Source organism: Neolamprologus multifasciatus, chromosome 12 (assembly GCF_963576455.1).
Source record: "Neolamprologus multifasciatus chromosome 12, fNeoMul1.2, whole genome shotgun sequence".
Lineage (NCBI taxonomy): Eukaryota > Metazoa > Chordata > Actinopteri > Cichliformes > Cichlidae > Neolamprologus > Neolamprologus multifasciatus.
In genome coordinates this window covers 8,268,734-8,286,056 of record NC_140450.1, presented here as the reverse complement: position 1 = coordinate 8,286,056, position 17,323 = coordinate 8,268,734, and the positions used below count along the sequence as shown (strand labels likewise).

The 17,323-nt window shown below is 39.4% G+C and overlaps 1 protein-coding gene across 2 annotated transcripts in view; it reads left to right on the top strand.

The window, feature by feature from the left end:
* The window catches only part of col27a1b (collagen, type XXVII, alpha 1b), a 73,094-nt gene that overhangs the window by 43,351 nt on the left and 12,420 nt on the right, over positions 1-17,323 (top strand). For both annotated transcript variants that reach the window (XM_085181296.1, XM_085181297.1), the window contains 8 exons: positions 9,397-9,450; positions 9,892-9,936; positions 11,464-11,508; positions 11,675-11,728; positions 12,350-12,403; positions 12,489-12,542; positions 14,441-14,494; positions 14,690-14,743. In XM_085181296.1, the coding sequence (XP_085037422.1) occupies positions 9,397-9,450; positions 9,892-9,936; positions 11,464-11,508; positions 11,675-11,728; positions 12,350-12,403; positions 12,489-12,542; positions 14,441-14,494; positions 14,690-14,743 (414 nt within the window). The remainder of the gene's footprint in view (positions 1-9,396; positions 9,451-9,891; positions 9,937-11,463; positions 11,509-11,674; positions 11,729-12,349; positions 12,404-12,488; positions 12,543-14,440; positions 14,495-14,689; positions 14,744-17,323) is intronic.

The following is a 17,323-nucleotide window of genomic DNA, read 5'->3' as shown; positions in this document are numbered from 1 at the left end:
TAGTAAACGATGATATCTCCATTATGTGACTCTTAATTGTCTGTTAATAAATAATACACCATAATTATGTTTGCACCCAGCAAATGAAATTAGCATCATGATCCATGTCCAGTAACCTGCTAAAAGGCACCATGGCTGCTAAACACTAGTGTCACTATATATGTTGAAATGCTAGCTTACACTTCTACAGTCTTACTCAGCCTCTGCCATTACTGTGACTGCTTAAAGCCCTGATTTATTGCAATTGTAATTTTACATCCCCAGTTGCAGTAACAATAGTTTTTTTTCTTTTTTTTTCCAAAATAATGAGAAGATGAACTGTGTAACATTATATCAGCTCTAATTGTCTCTAAAAGATCCAGACATAATGACATCTCTTAAAGTACTTTTCTATAATGCAAAACCACAGATCATTTTAGAAGATAACCTCAGTGAGCCTCCATAAACCAAAGTACTGTATATCTTTCTATATAGAAGATGTAGCAGCTTATAGCAGCTTAGCTCACTGGTGCTTCATTTTTTTCCAGCTTTGCATAATAGAATTAAGGAGTTATAGACTTTAATTGAAGAGTGCAAGATTTTGGACAAAATAAATAATTGATCTAATATGTCATTTTAGCCCCATTTTTACCCCTCAGCCGTTAAAGGCTAATGGGGTATAGTTGTCCCCCAGGTGGGCATGGTGGGCAGGTGATGTGGACACCCAAGTTTGTGAATGCAGTAACTTGAGAATAAGGCAATGTAAGATTTTGAATTTGATACCAAAGGCGTAGCTACTAAAAATCTCAGTTGAGTTTGAATCTCAGTGACCTCAACATCAAGATCAAGGGTCAGAGGTCAAGCTTGCTGAAAAACCTTTGACTATGATAAGTCGTGAATGAAGCGGTGTAGGAGTTTTAAATGGATGCCATAGGCGTATCATAGTTTGAATCTGTGACCTTGACCTCTTGGTTGAGGTCAAGGGGTCAAATTTTCTGAAAATCCTGTATATGCGAATAACTTGGCTAACCTTGAAATAACTTTGAAGCCGATACCTCAGGTGCATACATAGGAGGCTGAGGGCTACCACGGGTCGCTGCCAGTATTTTTGTTTTGTTTTGTTTTTTCCAGGTATCTCATGTACTCACCCACTTGGTGGAAAGACTTAATTTGTCCCTAATGATTCATCTCACATGCAAAATATATCCATATGTGACTGCTATACATTTGTGTCTGTTATAGAAATCATTTTTATCCAGTGTTTCAAGTACCTACACACATACAAACATTAAAGTTTTCACAAGCCTGCAGCATCCTGTGAAAACTTGCATATGACTAAGTTTATATCATGATTCAGTAGCTTGTAGAAAAGCTTTTAGCAGCAGTAAATTGAAGTAGTCTTTTTCTATATTATTTTATCAGACTGTCAGTTTTTGAGGGACTTTTGGTACGGAAGCGTTTATGGTCTGAAAAGTTTCCTGGTCCTGTCACTATAAAATAAGTCCAAGCCATCATCCTTCCACCATCATTCTCGATAATTCGTATGAGATGTTGACACGTTGTATTTGACTTTCACCATAAGTGATGCTGGCATTATGACCAAACATCTCCCACAAGGTCTTGTCTCACCAAAGTATATTGTTCCAAAGGTCTTGTGGATTGTTCAGATGCAACTTTGTAGACCTAAGCTGTGCTGCCATGTTCTTTTTACAGAGAAGAGGCTTTCTCTTGGCAGCTCTTCCAAATAAGCCAAAATTCTGTCTTTATGTATAGGTACTGTCGTGAACTTTAACTTTTGTTGTGCTGACTGAGGCCTGTTCAGTTTGACATGTAGGGTTTTTGCAATTTCTATAAGAATTGGACAGTCTGAATTGTATTTGAGTTTGCTGAAATGTCCACTCCTGGGAATATTGTGACATTATGTCAACATGTGGTCACTTGCTGATCAGTTAGTGAAGGGTGATTTGCAGCACCTGACTGATACTTTCCTTCTTAATTCCTATGGAAGCAGTAAAGGTGTACTTAGTGTTTCATAGGGCTCTGAAAGAGTGCAGTGAAAACTTCCTTTTTTACATGACTGTAATAAATAGGACTTTTATACGTTTTTGTCTGCCCTTGTTATGTTGTACTTCTACAGGGTCACAGAGCTCAATGCTTTTATCCTGCCTAATTACTATAAATATAACTAAATTTTCAGTCGTCGCATTAGGCATTTTAGGTATTTGCAGGTTATTTATTTTCTTTTTTCTTTTTTTAGGAAATAAAGAAAGACTGAGTGCGAGTGAACTTCAAACTAATGTTCCTGTCCCAGTTAAAAGGATGTGAAAACTGATTATCAGTGGATGGATGCTAAATGTTTGCACTTTAGATGTTCAGTCTGAATAAATAACATAATCAAGCTTGTCTTTTGGGCTAAATAGGGGCGACTGTGGCTCAGGGGGTTGGGAAGTGCATCTGTAACCGGAAGGTCGCTGGTTCGATCCCTGGGCTCTCTGTCCTGGTCGTTGTGTCTTTGGGCAAGACACTTTACCCTACTCTGTTGGCCAGAGGGCCGATGGCGCGATATGGCAGCCTTGCTTCTGTCAGTCTGCCCCAGGGCAGCTGTGGCTACAACTGTAGCTTGCCTCCACCAGTGTGTGAATGTGAGAGTGAATGAATGAATAGTGGCATTGTAAAGCGCTTTGGGTGCCTTGAAAAGCGCTATATAAATCCAATCCATTATAAATAAGTGAAAAAAATGATTGCAAGTGAAGTTAGATTAGAAATCTAATGAAATTGTTCAATTCAATTCAATTCAATTTTATTTATATAGCGCCAAATCACAACAAATGTCGCCTCAAGGCGCTTCATAGATACAGAGAAAAGCCCAACAATCATATGACCCCCTATGAGCAAGCACTTTGGCGACAGTGGGAAGGAAAAACTCCCTTTTAACAGGAAGAAACCTCCGGCAGAACCAGGCTCAGGGAGGGGCGGCCATCTGCTGCGACCGGTTGGGGTGAGAGAAGGAAGACAGGATAAAGACATGCTGTGGAAGAGAGACAGAGATTAATAACAGATACGATTCAATACAGAGAGGTCTGTTAATACATAGTGAGTGAGAAAGGTGACTGGAAAGGAAAAACTCAATGCATCATGGGAATCCCCCGGCAGCCTACATCTATTGCAGCATAACTAAGGGAGGATTCAGGGTCACCTGGTCCAGCCCTAACTATATGCTTTAGCAAAAAGGAAGGTTTTAAGCCTAATCTTAAAAGTAGAGATAGTGTCTGTCTCCTGAATCCAAACTGGAAGCTGGTTCCACAGAAGAGGGGCCTGAAAACTGAAGGCTCTCCCTCCCATTCTACTTTTAAATACTCTAGGAACAACAAGTAGGCCTGCAGAGCGGGAGCGAAGTGCTCTAATAGGGTGATATGGTACTACAAGGTCATTAAGATAAGATGGGGCCTGATTATTTAAGACCTTGTATGTGAGGAGCAGGATTTTGAATTCAATTCTGGATTTAACAGGAAGCCAATGAAGGGAAGCCAAAACAGGAGAAATATGCTCTCTCCTTCTAGTCCCTGTCAGTACTCTTGCTGCAGCATTTTGGATTAACTGAAGGCTTTTCAGTGAGTTTTTTGGACATCCTGATAATAATGAATTGCAGTAGTCTAGCCTGGAAGTAATAAATGCATGAACTAGTTTTTCAGCGTCACTCTGAGACAGGATATTTCTAATTTTAGAGATGTTGCGCAAATGGAAGAACGCAGTCTTACATATTTGTTTAATATGTGCGTTGAAGGACATATCCTGGTCAAAAATGACTCCAAGGTTCCTCACAGTGTTACTGGAGGCCAAGGTAATGCCATCCAGAGTAAGAATCTGGTTAGATACCATATTTCTAAGCTTTTCAGCGCCGAGTACAATGACCTCAGTTTTATCTGAGTTAAGAAGCAGAAAGTTAGTGGCCATCCAAGTCTTTATGTCTTTAAGACATTCCTGCAGTTTAACTAATTGGTGTGTGTTATCTGGCTTCATGGACAGATAGAGCTGGGTGTCATCTGCATAGCAGTGAAAATGTATGCTATGTCTTCTAATGATGCTGCCTAGGGGAAGCATGTATAATGTAAACAGAATTGGTCCTAGCACCGAACCCTGTGGAACTCCATAATTAACCTCAGTGTGTGAAGAGGACTCTCCATTTACATGCACAAATTGGAGTCTATTAGATAGATATGATACAAACCACTGCAGTGCAATACCTGTAATACCTACAGCATGTTCTAATCGCTCTAATAGAATATTATGGTCAACAGTATCGAATGCTGCACTAAGGTCAAGAAGGACAAGCACAGAGATGAGTCCACTGTCAGAGGCCATAAGAAGATCATTTGTAACCTTCAATAAAGCTGTTTCTGTGCTGTGATGAACTCTGAAACCTGACTGAAACTCTTCAAATAAACCATTCCTCTGCAGATGATCTGTTAGCTGTTTGACAACTACTCTTTCAAGGATTTTTGATATGAAAGGAAGGTTGGAGATTGGCCTATAATTAGCTAAGACTGCTGGGTCTAGAGATGGCTTTTTGAGTAAAGGTTTAACTGCAGCCACCTTGAAGGCCTGTGGTACATAGCCGATTATTAGAGATAGGTTGATCATATATAAGATCGAAGAATTAATCAATGGCAGGACTTCTTTGAGCAGTTTTGTAGGAATGGGGTCTAAAAGACACGTTGATGGTTTGGAGGAAGTAATTATTGAAGTTAACTCAGAAAGATCGATTGGAAAAAAAGAGTCTAACTTAACATCAATGAAACTAAGAGTAGCTGTAGATAATATTACATCTGTGGGATGATTATTGGTAATTTTTTCTCTAATGATAAAAATTTTATTTGTGAAGAAGTTCATGAAGTCATCACTAGTTAACGTTAAAGGGATGGTTGGCTCAAAAGAGCTCTGACTTTTTGTCAGCCTGGCTACAGTGCTGAAGAGAAACCTGGGGTTGTTCTTATTTTCTTCAATCAGTGATGAGTAGTAAGCTGTTCTGGCTTTGCGGAGGGCTTTCTTATAAAGCAACAAACTATTTCTCCAGGCTAAATGATGATCCTCTAAATTTGTGACACGCCATTTCCTCTCCAGATTACGAGTCATCTGCTTTAGGGTACGTGTTTGAGAATTATACCACGGGGTCAGGTACTTCTGATTAGAGACCTTAGTTTTCACTGGAGCTACAGTATCCAGAGTCGTACGTAGTGAGGAGGTGAAATTATTAACAAGATAATCGACCTCTGTTGGGGTAGCGTTCAGATAGCTGCTCTGCTCTGTGTTGGTACAGGGCATTGACGATGATAACAGTGGCTGGATTATATTCTTAAACTTAGTTACAGCGCTTTCAGAAAGACATCTACTTTGATAAAGTCCACTCTCCACTGCTGCGTAATCAATTATTGTAAATGTAAATGTTATCAAGAAATGATCAGACAGGACAGGGTTTTCAGGAAACACTGTTAAATGTTCAGTTTCTATGCCATATGTTAAAACAAGATCTAGAGTGTGATTAAAGTGGTGGGTGGGTTCTTTTACATTTTGAGAGAAACCAATTGAGTCTAACAACAGATTAAATGCCATGTTGAGGCTGTCATTTTTAGCATCTACATGGATGTTAAAATCACCCACAATAATTATTTTATCTGAGCTCAGAACTAAATTAGATATAAAGTCTGAGAAATCAGACAGAAGCTCTGTGTAAGGCCCAGGTGGACGATAGATGATAACAAGTAAGACTGGTTTCTGAGTTTCACAGCTGGGGTGGACAATGCTAAGCATCAGGCTTTCAAATGAATTAAAAGTCTGTCTTGGTCTTTCATTAATTAATAGACTGGTGTGAAAAATTGCTGCCACACCACCCCCTCGACCTGTGCTTCGAGATTTCTGGTAGTTAGAATGACTCGGGGGTGTTGATTCATTTAAACTAACATAATCATCCTGCTGCAACCAGGTTTCTGTAAGGCAGAGTAAATCAATTTGTTGATCAATTATTAAGTCATGTACTAACAGAGACTTGGAGGAGAGAGACCTAATATTTAATAATCCACATTTCACTGTTTTACTCTTTGGTTCAGATGTGGATACTGTATTGTTCTTTCTTTGTGATTGTTTAAGTTGTTTGTTGCTGGTTTTTAGTTTGTTTTTTGTCTTTTTGGAAGCAGACACAGTCTCTATGGAGATGGGTTTTTGGGTGGGTAGCAGGAGGAGAGAAGCTGCAGAGAGGCGTGTAAGACTGCAACTCTGCTTCCTGGTCCCAACTCTGGATAGTCATGTTTTGAGGGGTTTAATAAATTTGTCGATATTTCTAGAAATGAGAGCTGCTCCATCCAAAGTGGGATGGATGCCATCTCTCCTAACAAGACCAGGTTTCCTCCAGAAGGTTTGCCAATTATCTATGAAGCCCACATCGTTTCTGGGACACCACTCAGACAGCCAGCAATTTAAGGAGAACATGCGGCTAAACATGTCACTCCTGGTCTGATTGGGGAGGGGACCAGAGAAAACTACAGAGTCCGACATTGTTTTGGCAAAGTTACACACCGATTCAATATTGATTTTAGTGACCTCCGATTGGCGTAACCGGGTGTCATTACTGCCGACGTGAATTATGATTTTATTGAATTTACGTTTACCCTTAGCCAGCAGTTTTAAATTTCCTTCAATGTCGCCTGCTCTGGCCCCTGGAAGACAATTGACTATGGTTGCCGGTGTCTCTAGCTTCACATGTCTGAGAACAGAGTCACCAATTACCAGAGTTTGACCCCCGGCGGGTGTGTCACCGAGTGGGGAAAAACGGTTAGACACATGAACGGGTTGGTGGTGTACCTGGGGCTTCTGTTTAGGACTACGCTTCCTTCTCACCGTTACCCAGCCTTTCCCCAGCTGCTTGGGGTCTGCCGGGGAACAGCTAGCGGGGCCTACGCTATCTTCGGCTGCACCAGCTACAGGGGCCTGGCTAGCTAAGGGTGAGAGCAGGGTGCAAAGCCGAGTCTCCAATTCAGTAATCCTGGCCTCCAGAGCTGCAAATATGCTACATTTGTTACAGATATCATTACTGCTAAAGGAGGCCGAGGAGTAACTAAACATCTGACATAGAGCTGGGCGATATATCGAGTTTTTAAAAAATATCGATATATTTTTATACGAGATATAAGATGTGACAATATCCTTTATATCGATATAGTCTATGTTACGTTATAACTATACTTGTGGAGCCGCAAGTTTGCCTCTCTTTCGTCCACTTTTGTCTTTACGCAACATTACTCGGCCTCACCCCTCCTTCACTGAACACAACTCCCCCTCCTCCCCCATCGCTTCACCTGCAGGAAGCGACAAGATGGACACGGCAAATCTCCGTTAACGAGTTACTGCGCATCGCCCCGTGCGTGGGGCTGGACGCCGTCAACGTGTTAGCTAGCTAACCACGCTAACGCCATGCAGCCCAGAGGCGCTGCACAGCCTAAAATCCTTTCATTTTCTCAAAAGTTGACAGCGCGCCTTATGTATGAATTCTGGTTGTGCTTGATGGCCGCGAAGCGATTTTATGTGGTACACAGCGCTCAGCAATCTGTCAAAAAATGTTTTAGTACGACTTTGGTAAGCTACGGTGCTGCACCGGTTGATGGATTGTCAGAGCATTACGGCTACCGAGGAGCCTCGCGGAGTGATACGTACTGTGCTTCAACGTAATATTACCCTACTGTGTATAAGGACCATAAATGGCACCTGTTAAGAGACGTGGTTACGAAGAGGATTTCAAACTCAATGCTGTCAGTCACACAGTAGAAGTTGGGAACAGAGCAGCTGTGAAATCTGTCTTTGTTACTATGCTCTGCATCTTTTAGTTTACATTTTGACTGCACAATTGTGAGCTTTTTGTTGTGCACAAAAACAACATTGTTTTCTTTTATTTATGGAGCATTATTATTTGCATTATTAAATGCTCATAATTTATTTTTGAGTAAATTTTATGTACATCTATGCTCTATGTTAATAAAAGTGCCGTGTGACATCTGGGACACAGCTTTGACTAAGAACTCTCTTTTTGTTCTTACTTTATGGCTTAAAAAAATATCGAGATATATATCTTATATCGCCGTCCAGGTAAAATATATCGAGATATGAATTTTGGGTCATATCGCCCAGCCCTAATCTGACACAATGAGCAAGAAAGTGCAGAAGGGACAGATGAAGTAGCCATGGTGCTAACGGGTCGGCTACGAGCTAAGCTAGCGAAACAGTACAGAGACAGTGAGTGAATACTATAAATTAGGTAGTGAGTACACAGAAAGTGTGCTTCGGATGAAGCACGTGAAGATTATACTGTGAAAAAAGAATGTATTTAAAAGTTGTTAATTAAACTGCTAAGCAAATAAGCTACTCAGAAACACCACTGTGTTTGAGCAGGAACAGGAAGCGATACTATACCACAGAGCGAGCGAGCGAACACCAAGTGACAGCGCCACCGACGAATTGTATGAATCTGTTTAAAGATTTGTTGGAAACAAGTCAGAGTATCTTGAATTATGATCACTTACTTACATTATGATCACCATGCATCAAGAAAGTGAGACGTGATTAAAAAAATTATTTAAACAGGAAACAGTTAAAATGATCCTACTGATCATGTAAATATTTCTCATTATCAGACAAAACATTATATTTAAGGAAACAGATTTTTTGAGTGAATCTATTCATCTCAATTTCAGTTTCTTATTAAATTAAATGTATATTTTACAACCTGTTTAACACAAGTTTTGAACACAAGCTGCACACAGTTACTACCTCAAAAGGTTTCTCACTCCTAACACTGCTGAGTTTCTGAACAACAGAAAGCATAATTTCATTCTGACACCTTAATGGAAATAGGATTTAATTAGCGCTCTGTATATATTCTACTCTGTCTGTTTGCATTATTTAAGATACTTAGAAAAGGAAAAAGAACTAGAATCACACAGAATCAGTTCTTAAGTGTTGACTAAACAGTTTTGTTCATTTTAAAAGCAGGTATGAATCAGCTAAAGGATTTTTAGCCTTTCCCAAGGCTTCTTCAAAATTACTTTAGTGTGAAGGCAGCAGTGCTGTGCGCAGTCTTGCAAAAATGAGGACAAAGTGTTCACAGTGTGGGCACTGTGCAGAGCTAATATCCAGATGCCAACTATTTGCTAAATAGCCACAATCTTTGATGATGTCTCTCCAGTGTGGGCTAAACCATAGTATGCAATCAAACCAGAAGCACTGCCTCCCAGGCTCTGCTAAATGGGAATGACAAAAATGGAGATTAATTGCCCAAAATCATTAACTTTATTTGTTAAACAACATCGCCTTTAGGTCTGTTAAAGGCCAGTGTTTCTCAAACTATTCCTCGGCTTTTATTTCTTTGCATAGGGTCCAAGAGGTCCAGATGGCCCAGTGGGGGAGAAAGGATCTACAGGAATAAAGGTGAGCACATGGTCAAAAAAATCAAAGGTGATGCTAGTTACAAGATACACAGAGTGTGATGTTCAGTTAACGTGTAGGGATTCATTGCTGCTAATATTATTCTGCAGCTGCCTTTGAGGAATGTTTGTCATTAGGTTTCCTGATTATGCACATCAAACATGCTCCATGAAAAACAAATGGCTCAAATTTCTGCAGAGAAAACGACAAATCATGAGAATTTTTGCAAGAGACTTTGTTCTGAAGACTGTGGTTATTAACTGTTTTTAGCATCTGAAGAATCTTTAGAGGGCACTCTTGTTAAAAAACAAATTTAACAACTGAGTCTTAAATCAAAGAGCATTAAAATATTGATGGTGCTGGTAGAGCTTGTCAGTGACAAACACTTAAACTCTGGGGGATTCGAAAAAGCTCAGTTAACGGATGGGTTTTCTTTCTTTGCAGGGCCCCGATGGTCCACGAGGAAAATTGGGCCTCCCTGGAGACATGGTGACGAAATTTCTTCTAACAGTAATATTTTGCATTAGCACGAATCCTGGTTGCATTTGATCATTTGAGCCTTCCAGCTTTCTCAGAAATAGCATTTCAGATAAACGGGCGCTGTTGATACTGTAGAAGTTCAGTATTTAATGTTGCATGTATATCATGATCATCAGTTTTGGTTCCACTGTGATGGAAGCATGGTGCTGCTCCAGCTGTAATGTCCTCAGCTGGTTCACAGTGTTCTGCAGATTTTAAAATTAACAAATAATTCATTTTATTACACTTTTGTAATGTATTAACCATTATTAGTTGAGCAGTGAGCGTTGCAAAAGTTACATGAATAACCTTCCTGTCATTATCGGGTCAAATCGCCTCAATTTACAACTTAAAACACTCCTAAATATTTTGATGCGTGTTTTACATCTGTTTGCCTCCAGGCTTTATCACATCCTCCACACTATGCACTTGAACATATAAAAGTGATGACCCTGGCCCCTGACCCACTGAATGGCCCACTGAACGACTCATTGAATTGAATTTGGTGGTGAAAAATGTTTGTTATGCTAATTTAGGAGCTGCTAAAACTGACTAGTCAATTTTGACCGGGAACACTAAAGTAAGGGGGTGGGGTGCACAAAACTAGAGGGATAAAAGTAAAAATACAGTAATGTAAAACTGGTCAAGTAAAGGTAAACACATTTCTTCAAATATAAATCTAAAGTAACTGACAGCAAAGATCGTTTACACTTGCAGCAATTTATTTTAGTACATGCAGCAACAGGTAGGCCCAGCAGTTCAGCGGTGCAAAATCACAATTTGATCTTATCGTGTTAAAAGCATTGGCACTGTGGTGGGAGAAATGCATTTTTTCTTACTGAGGCACCCCCACTCTGGTCGTAGAGACTAAGATAAGAGGAAAAGGAATTGAGGATGTGCGGTTTGGAAAATGAGAAAGGGGCCAAGTTTGGTGTGAATATATACAACAGTTGGTGACATATGATCTCAGGTTCTGTTTAATATCAGTTGGCTGTAACAGTCTTAAAGCTCCATTAGATCATTTTTGTGAGTCTGGGTTTGAACACAATCAGGTCTGAATTAGGTTAATTTTTTTAAACTTATTGATAAATTTCAATATGACTGTCACTTCAATTATTTGACATGAGAGCTTGGCAGTTCTTACTCTTGGTACCTCCTGGTTATTTGGCAAATACATCAACAGTTATTAGGCATAAGAAAATAATGAAAGCAAAATGCACTCACATAAATTTGGGTCCAGATTCCATTTACCAAACTTGACTTTGATGGATAGAAACTTTACCAAGATAATTTCCTGTTTGTCAGGAAACAGTTGTGGTTCTAGTGGCTATCAGAGATTCCAATGCAAAACGTAGCTGTAACGTTAAACCTAATCGAGGATCGAGAGAAAGTGAACCAAGCCCTGTCCTAATTTTAACACATGGAAACAACACAATTATATCTAACTGGCTACTCACATTTCAAAACCTATTTTTCTGTGTGTGTCATTGTCTGCAGGGAAGACTTGGTGAGCCAGGTGAATCTGGGCCTAAAGGATTTCAAGTAAGTTATTGGGGCTAACAAAGCTTTCTTTTAGGTCAGTGATGAATTTGTTGCAAGCAATAGTAGTGGATAAGACATAGGTGTGTGTGTGTGGGGGGGGTTATAGCATTTCAAAATATTTATGAGTACCTGGAGTGTGGGTGTAACAAATGGCTATTATTTTCAGGGTATCCAAGGCCACTCTGGACCTCCAGGAGCCAAAGGACTTGCAGGAGAGCCAGTGAGTTTTAGTACTTTTTTTTGAAGCTTTAACAATAGCTGCTTTTGTTGGTAACACATTTTTTCTCTGGTGTTCACTCCATGTGGTTCAGATATGCAAAATTTAGCTGTTGCAGAATTTCTTAGAAGATACGTCATAAATCAGTGTCTCATTGTCTACTAGAGCTCTGTAGCAGCTACTATGCACCCTACGTGCCCCTGCATATTTAGACTGATTTTCTTCATTTTGACCCTACTTAGGAACTTCTATCCTGTTTGAAAAAGCCTTAGACAGCCTAATCCTCTTTCTCTCATGCTTCCCAAATCTCACAAACACAAGCAGAAAAGTAGTGAGTTGGAGAAAAGTTGATTTACACCATCTCCTTCCTCCTTCCCTGGCAGCCTTATTGTGGCCTCATTGTGTCTCTATGACAGCAGCCCAGTTTTTACATCTTTTAGGAGTTTTGGCTCTGTGTTGTGATGGCTGCAGATTAACTTATCTTCACAAATCCAAACTTTCTGCCTATTACTTGTTTCTTTTCACCTTTTCTTTTTACTCTTTTAAGGTCACTTTCAGAGGTTTGGCCAAGATTAGAAAATGCTCTTAACCTTTGTATTGACGCTCCTGTTTTTCTTGCCGCAGGGACCAGCAGGGCCACCAGGAACGACTGGGCCACTTGGGGAGATTGGGCCGAGTGTAAGTTGATCACACAGTCTGTGTAAAACCTCCAACTGACTTTTACATTTGGATAGAATAATGAAGCCGTGACTGTTCCTGACAGGGGCTTCCAGGGAAGACCGGAGAGAGAGGACCGCCTGGTGATCTTGGAGAGAAGGTGACGAGGATGATATGTTGTCAGAATTACACTTTTTTTTTATTGAATTATAATATCAAAACTGCCTTTGATGATTTAATCATGTCAGTTGTGTCTCCAGAAAGGTCACATTGTTTTAGGTCTACTCTGGGATCATTGAGAAATTGTAATTTATTTGCTTTATGCTTTACAGAAATATGCAGTACTGAATACATTCAGACTCATTTACCCCAAATTATTGATAGAATAAAATGTAAAGAAAATCAAAATACAGTGATTAGCAAGTTACAAAGTATGCAAGTTGGTACAGCAATGGTACAAGACTTTATTTATTTTTATTATTTTAAAGCCTATATGTATCGATCAGCATTAATGGCACCTATGTGTCCATATTACTTGCGCTAAAGCACCCCAATACAATCAGGGATGTCAGACGATTCCGCTCCTCTTTAAACCAGAGGATGCGGTTTCCAGGATTTCCAAAAAGAATCTCAAATCAGGCCACGGGATTTTCCCGTCTTGTTTCCATGCACAGTGAGCTCAAGCCCAGGAGGCAGCAGCAGTGTTTCTGGATCTCGTTTATATGGTTATTCTTTTCCCTAATAGTTTTAATTTGCATTTGTACATGTAGAGATGAACAAGGCTCAATGGCAGCGGGTTTCAAAAGTGTTCCTGAGCCCATGCGGGGTTCTGCGCTACAAAATCATGCCTGCTTTTATTGCTGTGCCGCCTGAGAGTCTGAGGCCTTTCATTTCAGAGGCCTTTCAATTCAATTTTGTCCCTTGCATGCATAGATTTCCATTCATTCTTTGAATATTTTAATGATACTATATATAATAGATCAATTCAGTTTTAGTTATACGGTGCCAATTCACAGCAACAGTTGCTTTATATTGTAAAGTTCTAACAATATTGGAGAGAAAATCTCCACAATCAGATGGTTTAGTGAAATCAACAAACACACTAAATCGAGTTTAGTGTGTTTGTTCTATACACGCCAATTTCTTAAACACGTAAAACAGATCTCAAACTTGTAGTAAAGATAAAACTTGTATAACAAAAAATAGTTCTCCAGTTTCCACAGGGTCTCATTTTTCTGAAAATAGTTTTGTATACAGCCAGAAAACACTGTAGATACTTTGGAAAGGAAATATCATGTGACATTATATGTTATATAGTCGAGGTGCAATGCTCAAGTTAAGAGGGCATCATCATAGTTGAGGGCATACCCAACTATGATGGGTACGGCTGTGTCTGTCTGTTTAGACTTCTGCTACAGGTCATTCTGTGATGCTATGGATATATATAGCTGAGATTATTTGACCCTGCAGTGCTTCTATGACAAATGTTTTTCCACACAACATATGAGTTCAGAAGGTCTACAACAATTTTTATTTGAGAGGTATCTGTCAGACTAAACTCCACATGAAATCCAAGACTCAAGGTTTTTCATTACAATATTGCACTGTAATGGGATAAGTGTTACTCCCTTGACCCGTCAGTGGGTTTAATGTTGATGCACAGGAATAACCTACTGGATTTGGACTTATCTACCGAGATAGGTATCGACCTGTGAATACAGTGTAGTTGCTCAAAGTTCAAGTTTTAAAAAAGTAACATTAATTCCAAAGCTGTATGAACTGCTTTTTGTATATATGTGACTGTTGTGTTCCTGTATGCTTTTTATCCACTCAGGTTGCTGTCTTGCCATTGTTAATAATTTCACTACTTTTCAGCACAAAAAGTAGTGAGTAGTAGTTTTGTGCTGGCAGATTAAGTTTTTACTCCCATGATTTACATCGTAGTACCCTTCATAACAGGTGGCACTGATTAAATTTGTCCTGTTGATATCAAAGATTGCATGTTAGACATCGAATACATTGATGGTAGCGTAACGGTCACGCTTCACTGTTTAACAGGGTGACATTGGTTTACCTGGTAGCATCGGCGAACAAGGCTTGATTGGCGAGAGAGTGAGTTTCCCAAGTTTTCTTTCTGTGACGTCTTAATGATTATGATGTACTTGATTTATTTAGTCTGCACCAAAATCGACACAAAGTGCTAAATGTTTGAGTGTGCGATTACATCTGTTTTTGCTTCCATTTCATTACCATCTTTGTCATCAGGGAGAAATACAACAATAATGTTTTTGTGATTTTGTCTGTCAGGGTGAGCCAGGCATTGATGCGGAGGCTGGGCCAAGTGGACCTGATGGTGCCAAGGCAAGTTTTAAAATATAAAAAAAGAGATGTGTATTAACTGTTTTTAATTGTACAGTCATGAGTCCCGGAGTGATTATAAAAACATTTATCAAGTCTTCAGCTAGTAGTTAAATAACTGTTATTAACTTCGACGCTGATTAATTTTATAGTGAAGCTGTCGGTGAACTTTGCGAACTTTCCTGTTTACGGTAGCAGCTTACTGTAATTAGAACAAGTCAAGTATTGTTTGTGAGATATTGGCCTTTGTACAATTGGAGTACATTGTGTTGATGCGCAGGGAAAACAGATAGCAAGCTATTTTAGGAGCTCTGCTGTCTGGCAGATAGTGTGACAGAAAAAAGAGGAAAAGCATAAAAAGTGTGCCTATTCAGCAAAGCCAAAATGTTGGAAGTACGGCTGATGGACCCACAAAGCGCTTTTTGCTCTGTCAACGTGCTAAAATGTGAGCCGAGAACACCGAGGATTAGAAGAATCAACCTGAGATTCTTTTCAGCTTCATGCTGTACAGGACTTTTTCTTCTGTTCAGCGGAGTAAACGACTTTGAGAGGTTTCTGGCCACAGTGCAGCTACCAGAAGAGATTAGCAGCTTTTGCTGTTGTTTGAGGAATGAAAGGGGAGTGAAAATCGGTGCATTGTAGTGGTTTATTGCAGAAATATTATGTAAACCATCAGCAGAAAATCACAAGATTCAACTTTTAGAAACAATGTTTACCAAACTATGTAATTACGATACTTTGACATGGTATTCACCCCATTATATTTGTTTTCACTGAAATCTCTTGCAGTCTTGTCTCGTCAGAGCTACCAGCCAGTATTCTGTTGGAGAAGGTGGCAAAATGTCCCTGACTTTACCAAATAAATGCTTCTCCTGTATTATAGTGTTATTAGCTCATTGGGCTAAAGTAACAAACTACCAGTCAGAAACGAATCAAACTTACGGACGATGATTACTGATCACCCAAAATCGTTCTCAAGGTTCTGGTCACGCTGTACGGGCAGTAACCTGTGAATTGTGATGGATCATGGGCCGATGACTTACACATAAAAATCCTGTAACAGATAACGGAAATACTAAACAGCCGGCATTTAGATTAAAAATAAGGATCACAGCCTCTGATTGTTGTTTCGCCATTAGTCAGCATTAGTTCACAATTACATCTTAGAATATGAACATGGTTGTCCTGTGATAAACGGGGAGCAATATATTGGGGAGTCAGACCATACTCTGTAAGTAATTTAAATAATCTTAAAATTGATTCTAAAATGTCCTGGAACCTAATGTAAAAGGGCTAAATCAGGAGTAATGAAGGTCACTCTTCATTCCCTGCTAATAAATGTTAATTAAGGGTAAGGGGTAGTGGGGTTGGAGTTTTAAACATGTGTTGATGTTTTAGATGAAGAACATTTTTTGAGTTGTTCTAATTTTAATTTTAAAGAACTTCATGATGTCAGTGCTAGTTAGCACTAATGCAGCCACTCTGGATCAACAGTGGTTGAAGATCGTGGCACGGCTAAGATTATAGTGATTATGATCGTGTTGCCTTTGAAATGGTTGCTTTGAAGGCAGGGACCAGATCTGTGACTACTCACAGTTAACTTAATTACTTACATTCAAGGCACAGCGAGAACCTCGTAGATTTGAAACAGTAATTGAAAAAATGTCTCCAAGAATACAGCGAGTGCAACACAGTTGCTGCAAAACAATGACATAGATGCTCTGCATCCTTGATTTTATATAGAAATAGAACCAGAATACAACCAGTTAAGTCATGCAAACAACATGACATGCATGCACTGAGTTGCAGTCATTGTTGCAGGCTGCCTCAGATTGATTGCAAAATTGAAACTGTGTCTACATTTATAGACAACAATTAATGCAAACCTTTACCAATTTCTCTCAGTCTCTTTTTCCTAGTCACAAGGAGGTTGCATTTTATTTTTGCTCTGTGACTGAACCACAAAGGACCATGAAACCTGACAGAACTGTCAGCCTGACTACAGTGCTGGAAAAAAAACTGAAGTTGTTCTCATTTTCCTCTGTTAATAATGGCATAATAATAATATGCCGTGTTCTCTAAAGTCTAAGTGCGTTTCTTGGGACTCTTCAGTTCAGTCTCACATTCTAATGAGATACTCAATTGGGATAGTCTGTTTTATTTCTCGTTACTTTACATGAAGAAGCTCCACTATGCCTTTTCCTAAAAAGTACTGTCAGACAGCAAGACGGGTAGACTTTCTTAGAAGACGACATTTCGGCTGTAAAAAGTTAGACGGCCAAGAAACTGTCAGTGAAACAAATCTGTCCTCATGATAATTTCTGATGATGTAACATCATATTTACAGCCAAACTTTGTCCTACTTTCTTATGATACTTGATACTCTGGGAGCACAAACACCTTAAAGAATATGTCATGTCAAAATGACACTTTTATTTATTTATTTATTTTATCTCTGAAATATTTCCAGTATGGTGCCTGTTCAGTCTAATAAATTAGTCATGCTTTTGTGCCATCCTGGCTTAACGGCTGTAGCTGTATTTAAAAGCTTGGAAACTGCAGCTAGCTCAGAGTGCTGGAGTA